Below are 27592 nucleotides of genomic sequence, written 5' to 3' on the forward strand. Positions count from 1 at the left end.
TTATTAGAAGCCAGACGGTATTTTATTTCTAATATTCCACGGTCACACTGAAACCCAAAGAGAATCCAACAGTTTTTCTAAGCAAACGCAGAAATAAATAAATAAATTAAAATGTGACATCGGTAAACTAAATGTTTGCTTAAATACTAAACCAAACGTTTTGTCTTTTCCTAAATCGTGTCAAGTAAATCCGTTAACAACGTGAACAAGACAGAGAAGAGAGAAGTCTAAAAACAATGGATCTGCCGTGAAAATTGATTAAACAAAAACAACTGAGAAGAGAGCGCAAAATGCACAAAATGGTTAAATTATTCCTCAGGTAATTTAATTGCATTCACAACAAAAACAACTACTATAGTGATGCTCTCTTGTTTCCTTTGTTGTTGTTCTGGTTCTCTCTTCTGTTTTTATTATTATGAATGACGTAAGCGTGCCTCTTTGGTGCCTATGCGAAAGCAATAACAACAAATTGGTTTTTGTTGCTTTTACAAACAAGGAAAATAACAGAGTCGTTTCGTTTTTAAGTGTGAGTGAGGTCCGTTCTCCATAATCTAAAAAAGTGGCGTCGTTGGCTTTTTCCCTGGAAAACGTGCTCGCCCCATTAAGAGAAAGGCTAAGAGCGCGCTTATCACTTTGCCCGGCCACTCTTTACAATGTTATTTCTTTTTTTGGTCAATGACCTAAGCTTTTTGTCCGTTAGTTGAATTCGTTTCGTTTGCCAATTTCCGTGTGTTTGTGTGCGAGTTAAAAACTTTAGCATAGTTTCCCATTATTTTTACGCTCTGCTTTCGCGAAGGTTAATTTCACCGTACCGCTTGCCTCTCTTTCTTTTTTTCGACCAACTGAGTAAACAAAGTTAGATCCATAAATATGCTAAAACTATCAGAATTCATTCCGAATAGCTGTTTTAGTTTTCGAAAAAAAATAAAATGTTGTTTTTTTTAACATTTTAACCATTTGGTTTTTCCTAAATAATATCACTTTAAAACCACAAAACTAAAAATGATATGAATAATTATTTAATTATTGTAGGAACATTAAAATCTATATCTTAACGCACATTTAAAAAAGACCAATTTTTACTTGGGTTTTACAGCTGACAATAAAAGTGGTTTTAAAAAATATATACATACATATATAGAAAATACGCTATTTGTTTTTGTGTTTAAAAATGTCATAGCTATAACATCATTTGTCTTTATCATCGACCCATTGAACATCGTAAGTTTAAATCAAAAATTGGGCCCCCTAAATATGGTGTACTAAATACAACTTAAAATATAATCGTTTAAAAAACATTTTAGTTATGCCTTATATTATGGAATAGACCTTTAAATTTAAAATAATTATTGGTATATTATGGAAGAGTGCTTTAAATTTAAAACAATTGTTGGTCGATTAGGACAATGGTTTGGCTTACAAAAGGGCAATCTTTAAAAAAAAAAAAGCTTATATTGATTTATAATAATTGAAAGTATTTTTAAAAATACAATAGTCAGAGTGGTAGAATATAAATGAATCAGACTAGTCTGTCCCGACCTTTATAGTGATTCCTTGCATTTCCTTCTCTTATGCACTCGATCATCCACTTGCCTCGCTATTGTGACACTTTGACAATAATTAAGTTTATGCACTCAATTGCACACGAGTCCGGAAACAAAAACGCACAAAGATGTAACACGGTGATACATTTTTAGCAATAACAACAGCAACCAAATTAATAAACATTTACATTCAAATAACAATGCACTGTTTATAAGTAAGTAAAATAAATATTTTTGTTGTCATACAAAAATGGTACACACAAGCTTGTTTTGTTGCCAAAAGGCGATTACCTAGAATCTGCAAATAAATATTTCAATTTTAGGTTTTCTTTTTTCATTTGTATTCTAATTTTGTTTTATTTTAATCGAAAGTAATTTTTTTATTAATTATTTCGCCCAATGTTAGTATAGATGATACATTTTTAATAGGTCGTCTTAAAAGGAATACAAAAATGTTTATTTAGGGTCGGTTACGCCCCACCCACTCCCAACATACCTTTAATTAATTAGAATAAAAAAAAATAAATGAAAAATTCTTAAGGCTTAAGATTTACACAATCGTCAACCATACTTCTGCGTATTAAGATTTTATTTGTACTTCTTATCACTATACCAATTATATGCAATCTGTTATATGCAAAATAAACATTTAATAATATTCTCAGATTTTGTAGGGCAACAAATTTGCGATGTACTTTGCCCGACAGAATTCAGAGAAAAGGCAAATATAGCAAGTTGAGAGCAAGATTGTTTTGTGTAAAAAATAAATATTTTTGTTTTCCTCCTTTTAAAATTTAATTACTGCCAAGCGATTGAATAGTAAACAGGCAAGAATCACGGTGGCTGGAAAAAGACATTCACAAATTACACACAATTATGCAGTACTTACATTTAACAATCAGGAAGACAAGAACGGAAACATAACTTAACTGCTTTTTAAAATATAAATGGCAAATTGGCAATAAGAAATTGACGCCACATTAAATATGGCTAAGCAAATACAAAGGCATCATTACTGAAGGTCGTTTTTGTTTGCGTGCGATAAACTTTTTTTTCGACTTTATGGCAAATACTACAAATACAAACACGAATGCTTCCCTGTGTTTGCGATTGGCATTATCTGTAGGCTTTGTTATCCAACCATTTGCTTATCTGGGCATGGCTTTCTAAGCGTGTGTTTGTGATGGATACTTGATTGAATTGTTGTCCGTATGTTGGCGCCTAAAAAACAATTGAATGCCGCTTATCAGTAGCAGCTACAAAAAAATAAAGCCGAAACTTATATACCCTTGTAGTTAAAGCACAATATGATATGACTAGAACTATTTTGTTTTGTGTTTATTGGTCATATGAAAAATTGATTTTTTTTAAATCACATAAATATTATATATTTGCAGGAAAATTATATTTGGAGATCATATTTAATCTATTACTATGACAGTTATAGTAGGACAAACATAATATATCGATCTTTTAAAGTTCTTATCGTTCTTATTAAAGATCTTGTTTTAGGAAAAGTTTTATATTGATACCACCTCACCAAAGTAAAGATACCCTTGTTTAGGGTATTCAAATAGCCGGGTCTAGAAGGTGAGCAATGCCATTAATGCTCTGCCTTGCAAAGAATTTGTCAATCAACTGAAAATCGGTTGCCAATCAACAAAGTTGTGGGTGAGGTGAGTTCTAGATTTTCTAGGCTGGAGGATGGGAATCAGTATCTGAAAAGTGGAACATGAACTGACTGACTAATCGAACGCATCGTTTGAGGCAATTATACCCATTTAGGCCATATGATTCGTTCTGAAAATATTTAAAATTGGGGTCTTCGCTTGGTTACTGATTTAATGAGAAATACAACCAGCGTACCAAATTAATTTAGTGATTTAATAATTATCATTACACTAACAAAACGGGTATAATTTTTTTCATTTCGCTGTTCATAGTGTTAATATTTATAAGCCACTTTGCCCACACTAAGCTTTGAAATATTTCAATTTTAGGAAATACTTTGGTTATTATCACAAAACTTTGATTCACATGTTTACCACATGGTTATTTTGTGAATAATAAAGCTTATCGCAGAAAGAACTTTTTGCATTTAAGCACTTTGTTTAAATATTATTGTTTGAAATTAAATCGCAATCTGATTATGTTTATCTACAAATTTGAGCTGTGTTATTTTATTTCTAATCCAATAGAAAATACTGACTATTTGTGCGAAGATGCGAAGATGAATTGTATTTGTTATAGTTGTTAAATGTGATAAAAATATATTACATAATGACTGAGGGTGATTCTGTTATCCGAACCTGTTGTATTTCGTGTGCTATCTCGGCAAACCATAATTAATTCCAATTTATCCCAAGGAATTAAAAACCTTATATTGTTAACATTGTCATTGCACGCTTAAAAATTGTTTATAAGCGATTATCCGGAACCGACAATTAAACGATCTCCAATGTTTTCACCTTGTTTCAACCCGTGGCAAGCAATTAATTAGGCTTAGATGGATTTATGGCCACCATATAACCCGAGATAACCCGGCGACCCACAGTCGAATGGCATCATCGCGAAATGCTCATAAAAGGCGCGTCTATGACAGCATCTCCGCTGGTGCCGTGCACATTTGAGTATTTTTGGCCAAAACAACAACAGCGGAAAAATAATAATAAAAAGAAATCTAAAACAAAGCCGAAACAAACGTCTTGGACATGTGCGCAAATCTTTTTTGAACTTTCGCATTCGAGGCAAGCGAAACAAGTGCCAAGAGCAAACCCTGACATACATTATAATTTGTAGCAACGCCCTCTTTTTTTTGGTCTTTTTTTAAACCAATTTTTTTTTTAGAAAATATATTTTTTTTGTTGTGGATATTTTGTTCACCTACACGCGCGCATAATCCCATTTAGAGCGGCATCAATAAATTTTCGGCCGGGCAGATATAGTCAGATTTATATTCGCATGTTGCTGTTCATATAGGTGAGTGTATAGTATATATTGCCACCTATTTGGCATACAGTCTTCGGTCCGCCCACAAACAGCTGTTGACACTCACCGACGGATTGGAGAAAGGAACGCTACGGAAATGCCATTTACCTGGTATACCTATTTTTGTTCAACCATTAGAGGATGGCCCAAATGAAAAAAAAACCTATCGAGGCTTCAATAAATGCCGAAGGAAGTCCCATTATTAGTCACCAACTACAATCTAATTTCACATTTTTTCGGACATGAGTAAGCGCAATAATTAGTAATTGGGAGCAAATCGGTTTGGGGTTCAGGTGTTGACTTACTCACTTCGATCCCAAGTAGCAGTTACACAAATTTAAATGCACAAGTAGTTTGAAAAATGAATGGCTTTTGCTAGCCAATCGCCCGTGAATAACAAAGCTTGGAACTTTATCAGGCGACTCCAAAATAATTAAATTATGTTGTTTTCTACCTTGAAATTTAGTTTCCCTCGAAAGGTTCAGGGTAAAAGTTCAAATTCAAAATTATTTCGAATCTAAAAAGTGCGTTTTTATGTGCCTTATGCATACATATAAAACAAACCGTAGATTAGATTTGCTTTTGAGTTTCCATTTGATAGCAAAAAACTAAAGAAAGCGAATCATACAAACACGAACATACCAAAAGAGAAAGTCCCAATGCCAAAAACAATGGTATCAATTTGTAAAATGATGGCTTAAATCTAAATCTATAAAAATAAAATATTAAAATTGAAAATATCAAATAAGTCGATATATAATATTAAGTAGGGTCTTATTTGACTAAATTTTCTATAAAAATTTAAAAATAGATATATTTCCTATGCTATAATCCCAGGCTTAGGTTTTAAATACCTTAATTTCATAACCAATCAAAAAGTTTATTACATCGAGGAATTTTAACAAAACCCTCTTTTTTTTTTGTTCTAGAAACAAATTAGTAAAACACACATATTAAAACTACAAATAAAATCGAGAAAGATTTATTTTTAAAAATAAACAAATAAATTTTGGGTACTACTGTTATTTAAGATTTAACTTTTTCTTGGACCACTTTTAAAAAATAGTTTGGTTTTTGCTCTATAACCTTTACTTTATTTCGCAAAAATCAACTAAATATAGTTGAAAACATGGAATGATATTTCCCTAAACTGAATACAAAATATGTATTTTTTTTGGTAGCCGAATATGGCTAGTTAAATAATAAACAATGAGTGAGAATTAAAGCTTTTATCAAATTTATATACTCACTTTATTAGGCGTGTAATCGCTTTGTCATTTTATGTGCTGTGTGAATTAATTTTCTCCCTGGTCAACGAAAATTGTTAAACAATCGAGAGTTGGCCCACGCGCAGCATAAACTTGATGCTTCTTCCTACTCAATTTGCAGCACTGGTCGAATTTTCGCCGTTTGATTGAATGATGTTTGTTTTGAGCGTGTGCTGAAAGAGAGAGGAGAGGGCTCTCTTTCACCTTGTCTCGCGTTCGCTCAATTTCCCGCATTCTCTCTTCGCGGAGGCGATCGATGTTCGAAATACTTCTGTGGACATCGTCGCGTTTCGACTCATTCGCTGGCGTTCATTCGACGCGTTAACAACGTTGCGTATACGCCTCGTCGGCCGCGTTGCATGAGTGTTGGTGGGCCCTCACCTATGTGTGTCTCTGTTTGTGTGTGTGCGTGTGCGAGTGTCTCTTTGTGAGTTCTCTTGATATTTTACGAATATTATTCCTCCGACTTCCGCTCCGATCGCATATAAATCGCGCCTGTGTGCGGCATATAAAATCATTTCTAAATTTATAAAACAAACGCGTATACACACACTCGCCCCAAAGAAATCAATTTAATTTGTGCAAAACGAACGTAATGCCTTAAGATGTATATTTATGCATAAATATTTGCCAAAAGAGCACCCACACGAAAACAAACCGAATGCTAAAAAACATAAAAGTGGGAAATAAAATTTCTAGATTTATTTTGGCCAGACAAATATCGTTATATACACATAAAAACACCTACCTATATAATTTGTTCCGCTGCATTTGAATTATATTTATTGTTTTGCCTTTGTTGCTTTCTATATGAGTTTTGAACATTGTTTATTTTCACATAAATTCTTCAGTTGAAAGTGAAAGCGGCGTCGCCTCATCATTGTCGTGAAATGTTGTTGCCGGCGGGCCGAGATCGCAGAATGGACAAGTTATGCTAATGGCCAAAGTTGTGCTACAAAAAAAAAAAACAAAACAAACAAATGCAGCAAATCGGACGGAAATCAGAATTTTAAACATTGAGAATTGAAAGCCCTAACAACAATATTTGGGCAAAATGCGCTTGCAACATCGTTACGCCAGCAATCCAACTACAAACACAAGCAATAACAATACAATAAACAACAGCAACGCCAGCAACAATATCAACATAAAGCGGGCCAAGAAATTGAGTGGCCAGAACATTATCAAATTGCGCTCTGCCAGACAATCGACCCCCAAACCATCGCCCACTATGCCACCCGCCACCCCACAGCCCCTCAGTCGGCACCACCAGTTGCTGATGGACAAGGATTCGGAGCCGGAAACGGAAGTCGTCCCATCGAGTAACCCAAAGGACGAGGATGCCACCACCACTACCACTTCGGTGGAGCTGCGATCCTCGGCCAGTTCGCATTACCGGGCCTACACCACCATCCGCAGCAACTCGACGTCGGCGATTCTGCACGAGGCGGTACTGCCGCCCCTCACCCCCGCCGGAATGCTCTACGCCCGCCCACGCACCCTCAACGTTCACAATGTCTGCCAGACGCCCGCGCAGATAACGCAAATGTTTTTTGGGTATGTTTTTCCGTTTGCTTTCCCTAAGTTTGGCTTGTGGGCACTAACCGACTAACAACAAACCATAAATGTACAACAAATCATAAATAATCACTGTTATGTATGATTTAAGTATTATTTTTTTGAATTTATCGTTTTTTATTTTTATTTATTTACTTTAGTTTTTTTTATGCTACACAGTTATCTTAGAAAAAGTTGTAAGAGCTAAGTTATATCGACTGACATTTAAGTTCCGTTGAGATTAGCAGAAATTCTTAGGAATATAATTATAAAATTAAAAAACAAAATAACATAATTTTATTGTTTTTATCTCACTTAAAAGAAAACAAGTAATCAATCGTGTTTATCTAAAACGTGAAATATTCCATATTCTAAAGAAATTGCGTTTTAATGGTAGAAAAAATATCAAAATAAATATGAAGTAACGTTTCAAAAACATTTCCTATAAAAGCTGATATATTTCAGATACCATGCCAGTAGTTCAAACTTTCTGAGGGTAAATATTTAGATAGGAAGAAATGTAAAGTATTTGCGAGTCAAGGATATAAATAAAAGTATGTTTTATAGTTGACCATTCATTATTCTCATCCATTGCTGGTCAATTGGGAGGTCAAGCAAGCTCTTTGCACCAAACCAAGGTCACCAAAGAGGCAATCCAGATGTGAATGGGCAATTCGCATAAATATTTATGGGATCGTTCAATGAATTGATGGTTTTTGAGGTGATGTGATGCAAGGAGAGTTCGGTTTTAGAACTGGGAAATCAATCTAATAAAATTCAAATTGTTTTTAGAGCGGTTCATTATCCGTTTGAGGGTAACTGAACTCCATACCCATCAATTAATCAAGAAATGAACCGAGTTATTTGACATTTTTAGGGTTATTCACTTTATTAGCCATTATCCGCTCGTTGTGCATTATCCGATAAGTTCAATACGCTGTTGGCAGAGATTTATCTGCTGGGCGGCACGATCTGCCACGCCCCTTTCCCCCGCCTGTGAGAACGGCCATTCGTTCCGTTTGGTGCGCTCGTTCTTGTGGGATTTTGTCATCGTTATTTTAAAACTGATATATTTACGGGTATATTTATTTTGCGCGCGCTCGAAAGCAGAAAACGAAAAATATTCAATTAAATGAAATTACCACCGCTCCCGTGAATTGTGGGGCCTCCATTTTTGTCACTGTGTGAAAATTCATTGAACTTGATCTTTGTGTGATGACTTTTTTTGTTGTTTTTTTGTTGTCTCCATACACAGAAGCGCGTATATTGCATTTGTTTAGTTGTTTTTGCTTTTGGTCAATTGGAATTGAAATTCAAAATAATAACAAAGCATTAAAATGTCAAAGCGCGCTGTAAACACGATCTCGCCCAGAATCGAGTATCGAGTGCGATTGCTGGTATCGAGTACACGCTGTAGATTGGACATTTGTCTCAATTTGCATATAATAAAGTCGTAAATAAGGCAACAAATTGTCACTTTTATAACGTATTTATTGAGCACATTGCCTCCGGCACTGGATTTTATTTGTGGCGTTGCAATACGAACATGTGATGCCCTGCAAAATTAATAAATATTTTTGCGTTTTGTTTTTAATAACTTACCGGATAAAACCTGTTATCTTAATAGCGTCATTATCACCTAAAAACACATAAGTTAGTTTAATTCAGTGACTGGGTTATTTGGAATCACACCAGATAATTATCAAATCAACGCTTAATTGCGGTATTTGTTTACCGAATTTGACATACCTCGTAAATCGCAGAATTTTTTTTTAATAATATAGGAAAAATTGCCGATCGTAAAAATAAAGAAAATCAGATACTGCCACAAAATCTATTTGAATCGAACCACACCCAAGTCCATCAAGGTAGCTGCGGGGTGTTATTATGAACGTAGTTCGATTCATCTAATATGACTATCGCTCTCCTGCTTCCCACCGTCTTCGTGGTCGATGATGTTATGGCTGAAAATTTAATTTTAGCCATGATCTATTGTCTACTGACCTTCTTCGTGACACACTCAATTTGTAAATCCATGCTGTGTGGCACACGTGTTTGCGATTTGCAGAGTATTGCACTGAAAGCTTGGTCATTTCAATTCCCGCAACATCAAGATGATAAAAACGCGTCCACTAATTTCAACTCATAAATCACGGCCCGGCGCGTTCATTAAAGACTTTATGTGGTCTACACAAAAAAAATGTTCAATTAAAAGAGTTGGCTTTGTTATACCCTTGCAGAGGGTATTATAATTTTGGTCAAAAGTGTGCAACGCAGTGAAGGAGGCATCTCCGACCCTATAAAGTATATATATTCTTGATCAGGATCACCTCCTGAGTTGATATAGCCATGTCCGTCTGTCCGTCTGTCCGTCTGTCCGTCTGTCTGTTTCTACGCAAACTAGTCTCTCAGTTTTAAAGCTATCGAGTTGAAACTTTGCACACACCCTTCTTTCCTTTGCACGCAGTATATAAGTCGGAACGGCCGGGATCGGCCGACTATATCCTATAGCTGCCATATAACTGAACGATCGGAAATGCCATAACTCTGCTGTTTGTAAAGTTAGGAAGCTGGGATTTTCTATGTGTTTTATATTTGGCTAATCAATCCGACCTACCAAATTTCATAAGGATCGGCCGACTATATCCTATAGCTGCCATATAACTGATTGATCGGAAATGCAATAACTTTGGTGTTTGTAAAGTTAGGAAGTTTGGATTTTCTATGGGTTTTATATTTGGCCAATCAATCCGACCTACCAAATTTCATAAGGATCGGCCGACTATATCTTATAGCTGCCATATAACTGATTGATCGGAAATGCCATAACTTTGGTGTTTGTAAAGTTAGGAAGTTGGGATTTTCTATGGGTTTTATTTTTGCCCAATCAATTCGACATATTAAATTTCATAAGGATCGGCCGACTATATCCTATAGCTGCCATATAACTGATTGATCGGAAATGAAATAACTTTGGTGTTTTTAAAGTTAGGAAGGTGGGATTTTTTATGAGTATTAAAAATGCATCAATGAATAATTTTGGAGAATATAATTTGCAGAATATTCTGCAAGGGTATTTCAACTTCGGCTCCGCCCGAAGTTAGCTTTCCTTTCTTGTTTTTATTTCGCCTTAATTTAATTGTGCCGCTGTCTGTCTTTATTTCATTGATGCAACCATAAATCAAGCATTGACCGGGCAAAAGTCTCCATGATGAGTTTATCAAAGGCACTTCAATTCAACCAAATGCCGCATTCTTTGTCAATTATTCTAGTACTATTATTTGTCTTGTTTTGATGTCTTCCCCTTTATTGTTTTGTTATTCCTCTTGACGTGAAGTGCATTTATCAAATTGTGCTCTCCGCATACATACATTAATTTGCCATCTCATTTTACTGCTCCGTCATATTATGCTTTATTTTTAACTTGATTATGGTATAATGCAATCGAAAAGCCAAGTAGCAATCACAGTTAATTCGTTTAATAAAATGGTAATTGGCGAAAGGCGAATCATTCGGTTGACGAATGACGATTCTTAGTATTCGCAGTTTGTAATTTTCAGTTTAAGATAATTATTAAGTTGAGCTTATTGCCGGGCTTATCCAGAATGCAGTGAGTGCTAGTTATTGTGTAGTATGATTTTATTTGTATTTTTAGAAGTGTTTTAACTGGTGGGCCCCTTCATCCGGAACGATAAAATAATCATTTTGCCGGGTTAATCTCAAGCTAAGGGTCTACGGAGAATTGATGGCCTTTTGCTTTGCGATTTCATGAACAAGTCGAATAGGAAGATTATATGTTAATTATAAAGAATATATTTCAAATCATTTCAATTCAAATTTTATAATTTGCCTAAACTATTTAAGCTTATTTATTGAAAGATAAAAAAATAAAGGAAGTAATTATTTATTCAAGAGGAATGCAGTTCTCATAGTTGCAGTTTTAGTTAAGTGTTACAATTTCTTATTGTTTAAATGTGATCGCTGATAATTTGCTTGAAATGACAATGTAATTTGTAAATCACAACTGGGTCGTTTGGTAAACGTTTTTTTTTAAATGCCTCACTGAATTACACTTAACACTTATATTTCCAACGGATGAAACGCTTTTGTGGCAGAGTCATTCATCACAAACGCCTACAATTTGCAATCAACGCCAGGTAAAGGTAGATAATACCGCCAGCCAATGAAAATCGGGAGAAGTCAATTAGGAAAATCTCTCACAGTTCTCGTTGCGGAACTGCACGTTGGCAAATAAATAGTAATAAATGTGCTGGGAAATGCATTAATAGGCTAAGCAAATGCGCGCATTAATTATCCATTCGACATAATTGAGAAACGTGCTGTAAACAATTAATTGAAAAACTGCAGAGAGCCGAGTGCTGTAAACACATCCAGTACCAAACATTAATATCGTATAACGAACACTGAAATAATCGTTTAAAAATAACCAGTCGGCAGAATGCAGATTGCAGCTGGCTGCAATCAGCGGCTAAGAATAGACCAGTCTATCGGAACTACTTCATATAGATGTTCCCATTCAACAATGGGCTATCTAAAGGCCAAACTGTATCGAAAGTCAGGAAGTCGGACAACTACGTATTTATTTTATTGATTGCCCGATAATGACAGCCGATAATGTCGAATTGTGATTGCGGTGGATGAGCCAATCAACTGATGTTGTCACTTCCAAAAGAGTTTTAATCTGATAAAGGCCACTGTATATATAAACTTTATACTTTTCACAAGTTCAGGATATGGTGTGATTAGGAAAGGGCTTGAAACTTTCCGTTCAAATTTCATTTCTGATTTGGCTGATAGGAGCAACTGATAAAGTCAAATTAAAGATGATCTAATTCGTTTATGACACCATGAAAGAAGTGTATAAGCTTTTATTAAAGCCAAAATTTGATAAAAGTATTTCCAAACAAATCAAAGTATATTTAACTTGGCGACAAAGCAAACGATGTGGTCATCCTTAAAAAAATGACTGATGCGGAATGAAGAATTTATGGAGTTGATAAAACATTTTATAAGTATTGAACTTGTACCAGAAATTCATTTTAAATCTAATAGATTTTTAATTAGATTTGAATTTGGTAAATAAATTAATTGGATGGAACATATTTTATAAACTCCTTAAGCTGTATTCAAATATTTGACTTCATACTTAGCAAATATTGAAACATTCACTTGATTCTTTTTTGGTCTCTATTTTCGTGATCTTGGCTAAAGATCACTCATTTGCACTTGGTCGATTTTCATGGTCAAAACGAGCAGAGTTTCGGGTACTCTCAGTGCCATGCCCCCGGCCATTGAAATTTTCAATATGCAAACTAAAAAGCGCTGAAATAATGTTTTCTTTTTGCATTGTTTACGTGCGTCTATTTATTTGGTTTGCAGCGTCGCTTTGTTTACGCGAGCATGTTCTAAAAATAATATGCATCATCCAAAATCAAAAGAAAGTGTGAATTTTTGAGGGCCATAACTGAGGCTACTTCATAATTTACAAAGCAAACACATCAACAGCGAAAATGCAAACAACGAAATTTAAAAAGCTCAACAATTTAATAGCAATATATAAAGAAAACCATTAAATCTTGTGAGACCACAAAAAACATATATCTACCACAAAAAGAAATGGTAAAATAGAATACGAATTTTTATGGCTTGCTTAAATTTTGTGTGGGATTGTGTTCTTTTTCAAATAAAGCAAACTCATGATCATGGGATCTTTTGGTAATATATCATTTTATTCAAATGAGCTAAAATATTATTATTTGTTTACAAAATATATAATATATAATATACAACTTAAAATACTCCCTAAATAAATAACTTTGTTTTCTAAAGGATTATATATACCTTAAAGTGTTGCTAAATCTTATGTGGCTTTAAAAGTACTTATTAATGGCAAAACACAGTTTTAGAGCTTATCAAAGTTAAATGATTTTTAGATTGAATATTTTAAATAATTATATATGATTGATTTAAATAAATTGAATATTTAAAAAGTGATGCTAACGACGAGAAATTTACCTTTGTCTCAGATTAGTAAGCAGCAATTATTGATATTTGAATCATACTTTCCAAAACATTCCTTTGTGATCTCATGGGAATGTGGGTCCTAGATTTTATATATATAGAACGTGGAACGATCCGTGCGACCTCAGATTCCATAGTCTTTGCAAACATCCGCACCTTAAACTGACTCACATTTCATCGCTATTTGCATTTACTAATTAGAGGAAACCAGATGTCGGACCAATCGATGCCTCACTAACCTTGCGCAAAAACAAATTTGTGCGATTATGTGGGCTTGTGTGCTATCGATCGGTTCGATCTGGGCTTTCGGTTCTTTGTTAGTCGACCGAAATATGTAACCTATTTATTTTTGAAATGTTGACCTCATACGCACTGCGTTGCCCAAGTGGGAGTAAATCGATAGCGGCCAAATGTGTCGATGACAACTTCATTCAGCGCAGCATGTGGACGGATGATTGAGTGACTGATTGACTGACTGACTGACTGACTGACTGACTGATTGACTGACTGACTAATTGACTGATTGACTGACAAAGTGACAGGGTACGTAGGCCGTTTTTTTTTAGCTTTTGTTCTAGGCCGACAGAGAGAGCGGCGATGGTCGTCGAGTGTCGGGTTCACTATCTCGATACTTTCAATCAGAAAACGATAATTCATGACATCACCATCTCACTATCATCATCATCAACATCATCGCCAACGGTCCGTAACATTATACACCCGAAGTTCTACCCCTTTCCGCTTGAGTGGCACGCTTAATTAGTAATTTAACACAATATTAAATAAATGTGAGCCCTCTGGTTTGACCCCCTTAGCTCAACGCCCCTGGTTCGCGTTGTAATTCCTATTAATATAATCCACTCTGACTTTTGTTTCTTTATGACATCAAAAGTTCGTGAGCTCGGGCGGGCAATTTTCTCATAATCAGAATTTCATCGGGCACTCAGTTGCTGTCCGGATGGAGCCATTGAAAAGCTAAACTGAAAACAAAATGAAAAGCGGCAGAAAGAAAACGACTTCGCGGAAAGAAGCATTGCATTCGAAGGAAAGCAAATCAGTTGCCCGTTTGCTCTTCTAATGAGCAGTCGTGTTGTCTGCATCCCGGCTTTGAACTCGCTCTAAAAAAAATAAAATAATTCATTGCGGTTTCTGTGCATTATTTGGTTACACCTTACCCACGGATATCGCATTTAATTCACAACCACAGGAAGCATTATTATTAATATTTATCAAGGATTGGAATTCATAGGTGTATTTTGGTAAAACCATATACTCTTTAAACTAATTGTGTTTATTATTACAATAACTTTTAAATATTAAAAAAAAATGTATTATGCCAAACCTATAATTTATTTTAATTTTTTTGTTTGAATTAAACTAAGCACCTTCTGTTAAATTATTATTTAAAAACAAAAATTTTATGCTATAATTATAATTATAGTTAAGTTTAGTGGCCCATACTCGATCAATAATATTTTCCTTAAAGATTTTGAACTAAAAGTTTTTCAACTAAATTATTATTGCTTATAATTAATTCTCCAAATACATAATACGAAGAAAATAAAGAAATAAAAAAAACTAGAACTTAATTATTTGCAATACTAAAGTACTTTTAAATTTACCTTTCTTTCAAATTTTATTTTAAATATTCATAGTTATAAAAACTTGAAAAGAGAATAGAAATTTGTTGTTTACTACTTGGCCCACGAACCTATAAAATTGTTATTGTCTACAAAGCATTTGTTTTGCTTCGATTTCCCAGGGAATGTCACGCTCTACTTTTTCCCTGAGCCCTACAAACGTACATATTCTTTTTCTGGAGCATGATCGAATCGTGTTCGGTCGCCAATCTGAATCAATTTCCGTACACATAGATCGACTGTTCCAAACGACTCTTCGCTGTTCGGACATTAGAAGTTGCGATTAGATTAGATGCCAGCGCGATAGGGCAAATCACATTGTACACTCCAGAGAAACCCAAAAAGATTGGAAATCAGACAGTTTAGCCAATACAGGCCAATCCATTCGGTGTCTGGCCTCCAGCACCTGGACGGAATTTCTGGCCGAGTACTGCGAAGTGTTTACGAAGGTAAACAAATTACTCGCTAGTGATATCATGGCGCTCTACAAATTTGGTATACAATCGAATAAATAATAAATAAATGCAAACACGGGGAGAGGGCAAAATAAATATATATAAAAAAATACGAAACCCAAATGGTAAAGTGTGGAGCTTTAAAAATAAACGTTGATGTCACAAGCCGCAGACAAGCGTCGAAAAAGAAGAAGTCGCTGGCGAACCGCAAAAAGAAGCGAAAATAAAAGGTTATAGGACAACGACTCTGTAATCAAGATATGAGCCGCACAACTAAACCGATTGTCAGACAAACGATGACGCTATGTATATCTTTTGCTTTGTGAAAGCTTTGCCGCATTGTTGATGTGGAAATTCTGGCCATGATTGCTTAGACTCTATAAATAGTCTTCAGTCGAATGGGGCCGGCCACATCGGAACCGGCAGAAGCAACGCTTTATAAGTAAACAAAACCCCATATTAATCAGATATGTATGAGTACCGCTTGAGGTAGGGTCTTTCAAGAGCAGTGAAAGGTGGCAGGTAATTACCGTGGCTAAGAACAGCACGATGATTTAATGATAAGCTCAGAATTTGTTCCGTGGGACTCGGGTTAATATGCATCGTGAATTCTAGGAAGAATTTTAATTTGAGTCTTTTATTTACTGGAAAAAACACACCCCCCGCTGGGAGTTTATATTCAAGGAAAATTAAAAAAAGTGTTTATTCAAAATTTTTTATTACTAATTATACAATTATTCACAATTTTTTCCAAATAAAAAGTATGTGCTTTTCAAATGTCAACATTAACATCGGATTAAATATTATTTGGGTAATCAAATTTGATATTGCAGATATATTTTCAGAGTTCACGTCTCTTTGATAAAGTTGTACAAATATTATAAAAAGTATATATCTCTCAAGGTAAAAAGTATTTAACACCATAAAAAAGATTATTTGAAAATCTTTTTTATTATTATAGTTTTTTATTGTATTCATAATTGTAGCAGCTATTCGACTTATCATAATTTTTAACTTAAATGTTATTCGTCAGTCTTATAATTTTTTAATTCCTTAGTAATATACAATTATTCAGTAGTTTGTTGTTTTGTATTTTGTATCCTGCTCTTCCACTTCGAAAAACGAGGTTCCCAAATAGGAACTTTACTAATTACCAAGTTGCGAATCCCCAACAAAAGCACTGGACATTGACCCTTTTTGATTAGAAAAAACCATTATCTTTTTTTATCTTCACAGCTTTATCTACCCAAAAAATTTGCACTGCTTAGTCAAACACAATTAAGTGTCCAAATATCGGCAAATTGTTAATCGAACCTCATACATAGACGATAAAATTCTATAGTCCATTAATATTCCCCATTTTTTCTTGACCCATTAAGAGGCATTAGGTGTTTGATTTATTGACATGAGTTCGTTCTCTCGGCGATTGTGATATCATTAGCGATAGTGTAAGTGATCACGGATTTAGATAAACACCGCGACATCTGCAGAAAGTTCAAAGAGTTCTGCGATGACGCCAGCCAGAGCTCCATTGATAAACGTACGGCGAGAGTTGGGAAAGATAACAGATAATGCTTATTAAATAGAAAAGATATGTATTGCCAAGATTGCTCGGATTGGCCGGCCCACTAATAACAGCTGTTCGCCGAGTTGTTTACTCTTTGCCGGCTCTCTTTTTGAACGCCTCTCTTTGTTTGGCTTTTTACTCTGGTGAGTAAGCGTCATTTTTATTATTAGTTATGACCTCATCATCGATTATTGCCGGGCGAGTTGTGCCAGTGTGCGTGCGAGTGTTTGTGTGTATTGAAACGAGTCGTCGCTGAGCAAGCTGCAGCTCCCCCGCCCCACCCCCAATCGGCCCCCTTTCTCTATCTTTCTCGCTCTACCTGTTACCAACAGAGAGCCAGTAGGTGAGTGTGTGTATGTGTGCTGGTTAGGGCGCCACAAGTATTTTGCAAGCATACACTCGGAGGAATACCTATAACTTTGCTCACCATATTATTATTGGAGCTCTTCTCAAATCCCTCAAAAAAATGTATTTCAAATATTAAATTATAAAATAAGAAACATTGTTTTAAAAGTACTAATTCTTCAGCTACAAAATGTCTAATATAATAATGTATATAATAACGTATAACTTAACTAAAAATAAATAATAAACAAGGTATAACAAATATTGATCTTGCTTTTAAGCAGCATTTTACTGAACTTCATAATTTGTTGTTATTTCAAAAATGTATGTTTCATTTGCTCAAATATCTAAGTTTTTTTCATTGAAAGACACAAACAAATATATTTACATTAGCTTGTACTGAAACTAATCACAAAGCTTGATCTAATTTTTTTTTACAATTTTTACACAAAAAAAAACAAGTTAAACCTTTTAATTTGGCTTAAACCTTAAAACAACAATAGACCTATTGAGTATTACCCAAAATAAATTAAATACCTCTGTTATTTATTTTGCCTATTAGATTGTAACTATTTTTCGTTTAAGTGTAGTGTGAAACACACCTCCTTTTAAGATTTGTCTCCATCTTTGCATAGATCGCTGCTGATTAATCCACGAGTGCTTGACATGTGTTCTATAAACTTGTAGGCAAATATTTTGCGCTTGATTTACAAGCTGTTAAATGCAAATAATATGTTTAGTCACTCATCACTGTTGCTGTGGCTTTTACTGGTATATCATACAGACTCTTCCTCGGTGGGATTGCAAACTGTCAAATGCAAATAGCATGTTTATTATTGTGTTTTTCTGCGACTAGCACTTAATCTTCCTTTCTCACTCGCCGAGTTCAACGTACATTTTGTCATTTTGTTCAATTGTCTTCGGAAATTGTTTATTACTCATTTATCAGACACTCGGAGAGGAGCGTGGGTCAATGAAATCATTTCCACAAATGCATTTCTTAATGGGTTGCCGTAGGATTGTACATTGACCACAACGTCATTCAGCTTGGCCCCGGGCCAAAAATTATTGCATGCGATGTGTTTGGAAAAGTCCATTCATCATCTGCGGAAATGCTGATCTGTTTAATACTATGATCCATGTTATATGTATGTTGTTTATTAATCGACAAAGACAGCGGAAATAGCTGATAAGCTGACTGTATGTAGTTGGAAAACATTCGTTAATATGTAAATATTTTTCAATGAAATCGTAGTAATACGATCATAAAATCCGGTAAATGTCTAGACAAAACATGTGCAAAGTTTCTCAAAGAATATGTTCAGATTTTTTTTATTTAGAAAATAGTATTCAAATTCCTATTATATTTCGGAAGTTAGATTATTGTTTATATTCGAATTATTGGTGAGCTATTATTTCTTAATTGGTTGGATCTTATATCGTTCCCTTCTTTAGAGATAAGCTCCTTTAATAAATATCATATCAAATGTCATTCATAAACTCCCACTTCATAATGAATGATAAGCTTTATTTATAAAACAGATATATATTATTAATTGCAACATTCATTCATCTAAATGGTAATAACCTAGCAGATAAATGTAATCAGCAATGATTATTCGCACTATCGAATGAATCACGGTTCTGGAAGGCAGACACTCTGCCTTTATCTCAATTACGATGGCCCAATGGCTTAGACTAAGTAAAAAAAAAACAAGGATTTCATTATAAGCAATTTTGTCTTGTTATCGAGAGATAGGCCTGTTATAGATTGCCTGGTCTTGATTCATGTAGAAATGTTACAACGTTATCTTAAGCACGTAGGGCCTATAGCAAAGGTGAGATAAAAAGGCAGAGAGGACCTTGGCTTATTAAGTTGGCCTTATCTGCTTACCTTTTAATGGGTCACCACGAATTTCCGGTAGCCTGGTGGCTCGTATAAAAGCGACATTTTTGCTTACCAAAAATTTAAAACTTTCCTGGTTTTCTCTTCGCTAAAGTTCCATTGTTTACTCGTTATTCCACTCGGTTGGTCAGCATTAAAAAGAGAACGCAAAACTTGTTTACCACTAAATTTCGTCGCAGTTTTAGTAGCTCATCATGTTGGGTTCTAAGAATCCATCTGGTTCCACAATTTCATCATGAATACGGCTGTGAATCATCCAAATTCAAGTTCGCCTCTAAAATTTGAAGTATGCTGTAAAAAAAAACTTCAAAAAAAGTTCAAAGTGATCAAATAGTGAGTTATTCTTAAAAACAATTTGTAAGACTTCTTTTCACATACAATATTTGACTATTAAAATCATTTTAATATATTTTTAATTGAATTATTCGTGTAAAGAACTAAAAGGCGACTCAATAAATATTTATAAAATATAGTATATTATTGTAAATTAACTTCCTGTACCTCTGAGATCCTAAGAAAGCATTGCGAAGATCAGGAAATACAGTTCAATACCTGCATGTAAACACTTAAAACTGGTCTTATAGCTGCTTGCAAGTTTATGACCAAAATTGAAAATCTGTTAATTTTATTGATGCTGCACTTCCTCGTGTGCACTCCCCCTCTTCCCGGAAATGTTTCGACAGCCAAATTTGATCATCGACTGGGGGCCGTTGCTCTTCCTCTTTTAATGGATCCCTCTGATTCTGCCGTGTTTGTGGTAAACAAAGCATAAATACTGCGGCTGCTGCGTCTGTTTGCCATAAAAATTCCAACAACACGAAAAAACGTTACGAATATGGCGCAACTTCACCCACACAAAAGCGCAAACAGAGGCAGAAGCTGGCCAAAAATAGAAGGCCAGCTGAACAGTACAGAACAGAAAAAAAAATACTTAAAGAGAGGCCAGGCCAAATTTAGTGAATGATGTGAGGATGTGGGCGTGCCTAGTCGGTTGATGCAGTCATGTAATTGGCATCTAGACAAGTTTGACCGCCGCCTGCACTTGGCTTGTCTCTCAGCCAACCAGTCTGCGTAGCCAGATTTTGGGAGACTAATTTTGTTATGTTTAAAAAAATATACAAAGTCGATAAGATCATGAGTTACTATTGACTCAACCAAATTCGATTATCGCGATGAACTTATTTTACCCATAGAAAACCAATCTGGGATACCATATTGGAAAAATAAGCAACAATGCAAAAAAAAAATTAGTAATGAACTACAATGAAGTTTTCATAAATATTAAAAGTTTTAGACAAATAACTTCAACATTTTTTTGTAAGGTATTTTTTCCGTATTTCAAGACTTAAATTATTAAAAATCGATTAATCACTCAAAAAAAATTACTTTTGGAGAGATTAAATTAAGCAATTAATAATAATGATAAACAAATATACCTTTTTATATCACTGTAACCACTTTTATTATTATCTTTAATGCATTATTATATTAAATTCTATAATTTAAATAGCTAAAATGACTGTACAACTCAGTAATAGTTACCTCACCTTTCCCTTCCCTTCCGAACCACTCTCTTTCTCTGACATAATCGCCTGGTATTGGGATTTGCTCAACATGTGTCATTTTGTTGTCAGAGTTTCTTTACCCCTTTGTTGCATGGCTTATGTTTTGCTCGAGTGGGCAGCGGCCCAAACAGTTAACAGACAAGTTTTTTGAGCCATAAAACCAAAAATGTTGCTCCTCATTCATGGTTTTTCATTCGCATTTGCGTTTTGCGACCGATTTTGTATATTTTTAAGACGCGTTGGCTGATTCGGGAATAAAGGGCAATTTTTATATGAATATCAATGGCGTTTTTTTTTAGATCTGGATGATGTTATTGATACCAAAAAAAAATTCTTACATAATCTATACAAAAAATGTTTTGGCGTAATAAATACTACGTTGTCCGTTTTTATACACCTCAAAAATCAAATTGTTCTATGCACGTTTTTTAACCAAAGTAGTTAAGGGCAGTAAGAACCGGATTAAGTATAGCAATCTTTCCTGCTTTAATCTGTAAAATAATAATCTAACAAAAAATGTCTTTAAAACCTGAAAAAGTTTGTGATCATTATAATGTTTACCTCCCATTTATATTTATGTATTTTAGAATAGCTTTTTAATTCGTTTTCCTACTTATATTTGTCACTTGCCTTGACGTCATTTCATCTAGTAGCTGTCCAATTCCGCTCTAATATTGATAAGCCAGCAATCAACTGAAATAATTCTCAGCTTAGAAAAAAAAAATGTTCGAGTTTCAGTCGTAATTCTCAATCGCATAAGTTCACAGCCCAAAATGGAATAAATTATATTTCAAATATTTTACGCAATATATTACATCGCCTTATTTTTGTGGTGGGCTGTGCAAGTTGTCAACAACGCAAAAGATATATTAAGAAATATAGACGATATTGCGGATGAATTATTTTTGCGTTTTCCATTTCAAGCCCGAACCAACTGAAATAAATAAGAAGTACAAAAAAACGAGCGAAAACAGTTTTGAAATAAAATGGAAATCAAGTAACTGCGTCGCAGAATTTTGTTCAGCTATATACGATAAATATTACCCATTTAGCTACACCCCGCCATCCCTTTCCAATCTGTTTTTCTGCCATTGTGGCTGGCTACGTATACGCGATATTTAAATTTCCATTGCACAAATGATGCAATTGTCAATGATTCTGTTGCTGCTGCTGACGATGATGTCGGCGGTTTCTTGTCAAAAGGCGGAAGACACAGAAGGAGCAGACGAAGCTGCCACAAAAATCTCGTAATGTTTTTCATATTAATATTTTTTTTTTTGGCTTTGTTTGTGCTTGGCTTTTCCATTTTCGCGCTTACATGACTCAAATTGGTGGCTTTAAAACATGTGTCGCCCCGAGAAACGTGACTGGCGTACGATTCTGATTTATAGTGATTTATACAATATAAATTCTACTTAAAGCTCGGAATTTGTTCAGTTGTTGTGTCCTTGGGCGGGTTCATTTCTGATTTACCTCTAAATAAGGAGGCAGTTGTTGAAGTAATTTCCCGAGTTGATTTATTTGGGCATTTTGTGAGTTATTTAATTCAGTATTCTAAAATAGAGGCAAGAAAGTAATGATCAAACTCTTCATTTAACATTCAGAAAGCTACTCTTGTAATCATTTGATTAATTAAAAATTATTACAAATCGTGTGGAAGCAACAACGTGATTAATTAAAATATGCAATTATTTTCGTAGTGCTATTCTGAATCATCCAGACTTTCTTTGAGACAACCATTGACTTGATTATTTTGTTTACTTCATTATTCGATAAAGTATTTTTTTTCGCTTGATATTGCCTTTATATACATCTATTATATGTTTGTGATTACCGAATATATCCAGAGGCTAAAAAGTCGAACAATTTTGTAATAAGACCATAAATCGTTGAATAAACGATTACCTCAGTGGGGTTTATTTTTAAATCTCAAACAAAGATACAATTTTATGGCTCCCCACTGATAATTTCCCTGTTTTTGTTCTTACAGAGAAGTTCTGAATGCATGGCGAGCGAAGGCCAGATGCAATGTGGTGCCCGACGAGCGGACACAGGAACTCTTCCACGAGCTAAGCTTCCATCCTAGCCAAAAGCAGAGTAAGTCCACAATAAATAATCCCCTTAGTCTAGATATTAATCAGTTTACTTCACAGTTAGCGAAATGCTGCAGACTGCCAAGAAGGTTGCCCGCAAGGGAGGAAGTGGACAGGCGAATGGCTTGACCTTTGGTCAGTTTTGTGTTCTAGCCGCGGATCTGAAACGCTTCAGGTAAGCTTCTATCAAAAACAATCCGAAAGCACACAGATTCTATTACCTTCGACTTTAATATTAAACCAATAAACGAAAGATATTCTTTTATGTCAATATGTGTTCAAACTTTTGTACAAACCTTGAAAAAACATTATCTTTTTGTGGCATTTTCAAACTATAAAGTAAAGTAGTAAAAATACATGCCTTTTGAGCTAATATAACATTTAAATGTAAATTTTTTTAAGTATAATAGTTTTTGGGCAATTACTTGTTTTTATATTTTCCAAAAATAAAAACCAAAATGGTTTAATCCATGTTACTTTTATATTATTCATTATGCTTGGTTTATATTGGAATCTTGTTGTACACAATAAATTATATACTAATGTTAACCATTTTAAAAAGGACAATAAATATTTTTTTAGGCGCAGCTCAATGTATACATATTTTAATGTGAAATTCACTTCTAAACGTTTTTAATAATTCATTTTTTCAATTTCATTTTTCGCAGAGCTTCAACAATTTCGAATCAGCCGTCGTACTGCGACTATCAGTCCCTGTCCTCGGGATTACTGCTCCCGGAACAGGATGATCCTGCCAGCTCCTCCAAGCAACACCTGCAGTCTTCAGCAGCCGCCACCTCATCACCTGCCTACAGCGCCAAAAAGCCGGACAACCACGGGACTGAACTGAGGAGTACCAAGTCCTTCAGCAGTGTGGATGATACCAAAAAGAAGAAGAACGCCAGCAATGAGCCCGTGGAGGTGTTCCTCGGCGGCTCCTGCAATCCAACCACCTGGCGAGCCGACGTTGCCATACCAGCCCTCAAAGAACTGGGCATTTCATTCTACAATCCTGTAAGTAGGCCTTAGAACAGTATACCTTTTTAGATCGCCCAGCTAACTTTGTAATTTTCCTCGACCAACAGCAAGTATCCGATTGGACGCCCGATCTCATCGAGCTCGAGCATCGAGCTAAGGAAAAGGCCCGTGTATTATTCTTCGTTATGGATTCGGAAACACGCGCATCTGCTGGTGCCATCGAGGCGGCACACATAGCGGGTCAAAACTGCAAGCAGCTGGTGTTGGTTTTGCATCCGTATAAACCAAATCAGAAGATCCTCAATGAGCCTATTTCACAGCAGTGAGTATTTAATTATACAATGTCATTTTACTTGAGTATTAATACTATCAATTAAAATATTAATAAAATTGTTGTCTAAAACATTTATAAATTTTTAAATTAACGCTAAATTTCTCGTTCTTCTTTCAGAGAATACCTCGATCTGAATCGCAACCAGTTGATACTTAAGGAGCTGGTCTCCCGTCGCGGTCTGCCCGTATTGGATAACATACCTCTGGGGCTGCAGCGCACCAAGGATATCCTGTCTGGCATCAGGGATCCACCGTCCAAAATATCTTCTATATTAGAGTGAGTAATCCAGATTTATTGCCAATCAATGAAATCATCTAACATGTTTTCGCCTTTTTTAGTACCGTTCGCGGCGCCTTTGATCGTGTAAACCCGCAAAGCGATCTGCTCACCGTGGAACAGTGCAAACGTGCTCTCTTATTCCTAGGCTATGCTCAGAGTTTAGTTAATTTAGACAATCTAACTAAGATCATAATCAACCAACGCGAATCGCTGAAATTGCTCCAAACGCACAGTACAAAATCTGGCGTAGATGATTTGGATGGGGAGGCCGAATCCGGCGAATGCAGCCAGCCCATCTTGCCCAGCCAGGAGCTCATCGACTTTGATCTGTTCTGTGTGATCTCGGCGTATCTGTCCGTCCTGCAGCAGGAGATCCACGAGAGCGGTTGCATTTCGCCCATCAAGGGCACCAATGTGCCGCCACCGCAGGTCTACTTCACCAATGGTAAGTAAATATTAAACTGGATAAATAAAAAATTATCATAATCATTCAGATTATAGAAGTCGATTTCTTGACATAAAAAATGCATTATACTGATAACTTAATTTATTTATTTACCAGCTCCCGATGTGGACATCTACTACTCGGCCAGCAAGAATATTTCGCGCACGTCGAGCAACGCCAGCGTTCCGTCCAACAGCAGCAGTGGAATCGGGCACGATTTGGAGCGGCAGAGCCTGTTCGAGCAGCTCAGTCGCAGCCGGGACAGTGGAACCTCTTCGCCACAGCCCACGGCATCGAGTAATCTGGGCAAAAGCCCCCGGCCACAGATCCTGCTGAATGTGGAGTCCATCGAGACAACCGAAATAATCACCACCAAAACGATAGAGACCAAGGCGAATCTGGTGACCGCATCGGTTGTTGTGCCGGCCGAGGAAGAGGAGAGTGATTCCAACGACTCGGTCTTCTCCAGCAGCAGTTCCATAGCCAGTGCCGGCGATGCCCTCTGCTGCGGTGGTGGCCTGGACCTGCGGGATGTCTACCTGGGCGGCAGTTGTGTGCTACGCACCAAGTGGCGTCAGGAGCTGGCCGTGCCTTTTCTGCAGTCCAAGAGTGTGAGCTTCCACAGCCCAGCGTTGCATGAGAGTATCCAGCAGATGATCCACAACCAGGGTGATCAAGCTAGTGTCACCCAGCAGCAGTCGGCGCCTCCGCAGGAGCAACAGCAGCAGCAGAGATCCTTTGTGCGCACTCGCAGAAAGTGCAAGGGAAATCAGCTGCAGCTGGAGGAGCAGGAGGAGCTGACCGTCGCCGAGGAGTCCCTCAGCTGGTCACTGCCACCGGTCGCCGTGCGCCAGAGCCTGTACAACCCATCGCTCCTCGACTCCAGCCGGGTGCTGCTCTTCGTCATCACCAACGAAACCCGTTCCCTGGCACCCATGACCCTGGCCGCCCACTGCATCGGCCTCATGTACAACGTGGTCCTGGCGGTGCAGATGCTGCCCGAGGACTGTGTCCTGGGTGGCGAAAAGGTGAGTTGCGACTTAACTTTAAAAATCTTCACGGGTTTCAACTTAGGCATGCTTTCATTAGTTTTTACAAACATCGCAATCTACTGATTATCTCAAAATTTAATGATAAGATTAAATTTTATTAGAGAAAAAAATTATTTTTAGTAAAATTTTAAACAAACTTGTAATGTTTTTATAAATTTTTTAATTCTTGAACATGTTTTAATATTTTTTTCAACGTCCTTATTTTACAATTATTTTTTATTTAACAAGTGTTAATTAAAATGTTTTTAAAAACATGTTTTAATAATGTAATGTTTTTATAATTTTTTAATTCTTGAACATGTTTTAATATTTTTTTCAACGTCCTTATTTTACAATTATTTTTTATTTAACAAGTGTTAATTAAAATGTTTTTAAAAATCTCGAATTAGGGGAACTCAAATTTCTAAGAACTTTAAAAGAATCGTCTAATGAAAAAATTCGAAAAGCTAAGTATTTGAAATTGTAAATTGCTGATAAAAAAATACTAAATAAAAATATCGCTTGGTGAAATAAATAAGTATAATATTATTTGCGAAGCATACAATAGCTTCAAGCACAGAGTACTAGAAAACGATATACACAGCACCTCAGTTTGAATCTGTAGTTTAGTAATTGATTTGAATTTTTAGTAACCAGCTTTTACATTTCCTTTTTAGCTGACCGTGGCGGCCATTAAGGACTACAATCGCGGACGGTCCTACCTGATCGACCTGGCCAAAAGACAGGGCGTACCCGTGTTCACCGACGTTCGGGCCGCACTTGAGTGCACCGTGGCCAAGGTGAAGGCGTACAACAACCGCGACCGCTGCTAATTCGTACCTGTATTCAAGTTCCAGCACGTGACAATTTAAGCTTATGTATAATTTAAGGCCTAGTGCAATTTACGTTCTACTCTTAACACCCCCACTAACTTAAATGGTTTTTAATCGTATTCGGAGTACACTCTTCTACCTAGTTAAAGCTATACGTAATATTATATACAACATAAAACGAGTGTAAAACCACTAAAATGTCGTCGCCCAGAGAGCGCATTTCATAACCTTATGGAGAAAGTCATGCATTCAGCTCCCCTCTCTCTATAATCGCTATAAGCTACTTGCTTTATGCTAATTTATTATTTATTTAACACCATACACCTGGTACATGTGCTAAATTAACTGTAAATATTCAAACATGTACAATTTTAAGTGCATACACAATGCAAAACCAACTAAAATATATATATTTTATAATCATAGTGAGCATTCAGATATAAAATAATTAATAACTATATAAAAGCCCCAATTATGTATATGTATACCCATAGTGACCCACTGTACCAGTTAGCTGGCAAAAAATATCTCAATAAACAAATTTTTCTAACATATGCATTGAACAAATTTGTATGATTTTGAACAATTTCAGATTATTATTCTTTTTAACTGACTTTTTGAAATGCAGGTGTCGTGACTATCCTGTGGTTTGTTTTTATTTAATTAATTGGTCGAAATTCATCACATTTCGTGAAAGGTAATTTGAATTGTATTTTTAAAAA

General features: G+C 35.7%; 1 protein-coding gene across 5 annotated transcripts; it reads left to right on the plus strand.

The window, feature by feature from the left end:
• Positions 1 to 48: 48 nt before the first annotated feature.
• On the plus strand, positions 49 to 27437 carry LOC108044984. Of its 5 annotated transcripts, XM_017124158.2 has the most exons (10): positions 49 to 319; positions 6652 to 7357; positions 22868 to 22974; positions 23031 to 23145; positions 23639 to 23984; positions 24056 to 24270; positions 24400 to 24558; positions 24621 to 25006; positions 25124 to 26034; positions 26715 to 27437. In XM_017124158.2, exons 2-10 carry the CDS (start codon positions 6855 to 6857, stop codon positions 26868 to 26870), a joined length of 2898 nt encoding a protein of 965 aa, XP_016979647.1. In that variant the 5' UTR covers positions 49 to 319; positions 6652 to 6854; the 3' UTR covers positions 26871 to 27437. The 5 variants fall into 5 exon arrangements, with proteins under 5 accessions (XP_016979647.1, XP_016979651.1, XP_016979648.1 ...); XM_017124162.1 differs by lacking the exon at positions 6652 to 7357; XM_017124159.2 differs by lacking the exon at positions 49 to 319 and having other exon boundaries at positions 6089 to 7357.
• Positions 27438 to 27592: the final 155 nt, after the last annotated feature.

This window comes from Drosophila rhopaloa, unplaced genomic scaffold (genome assembly GCF_018152115.1).
Source record: "Drosophila rhopaloa isolate 14029-0021.01 unplaced genomic scaffold, ASM1815211v1 contig_2, whole genome shotgun sequence".
In the NCBI taxonomy this organism is placed as follows: Eukaryota; Metazoa; Arthropoda; class Insecta; order Diptera; family Drosophilidae; genus Drosophila; species Drosophila rhopaloa.

Coding starts and splice junctions, on each gene's coding strand:
- LOC108044984 (XM_017124158.2), top strand. CDS start 6,855: ATGCGCTTGCAACATCGTTACGCCAGCAATCCAACTACAAACACAAGC. Junction 7,358..22,867: donor ATAACGCAAATGTTTTTTGG/GTATGTTTTTCC, acceptor TTGTTCTTACAG/AGAAGTTCTGAATGCATGGC. Junction 26,035..26,714: donor GTGTCCTGGGTGGCGAAAAG/GTGAGTTGCGAC, acceptor TTTCCTTTTTAG/CTGACCGTGGCGGCCATTAA.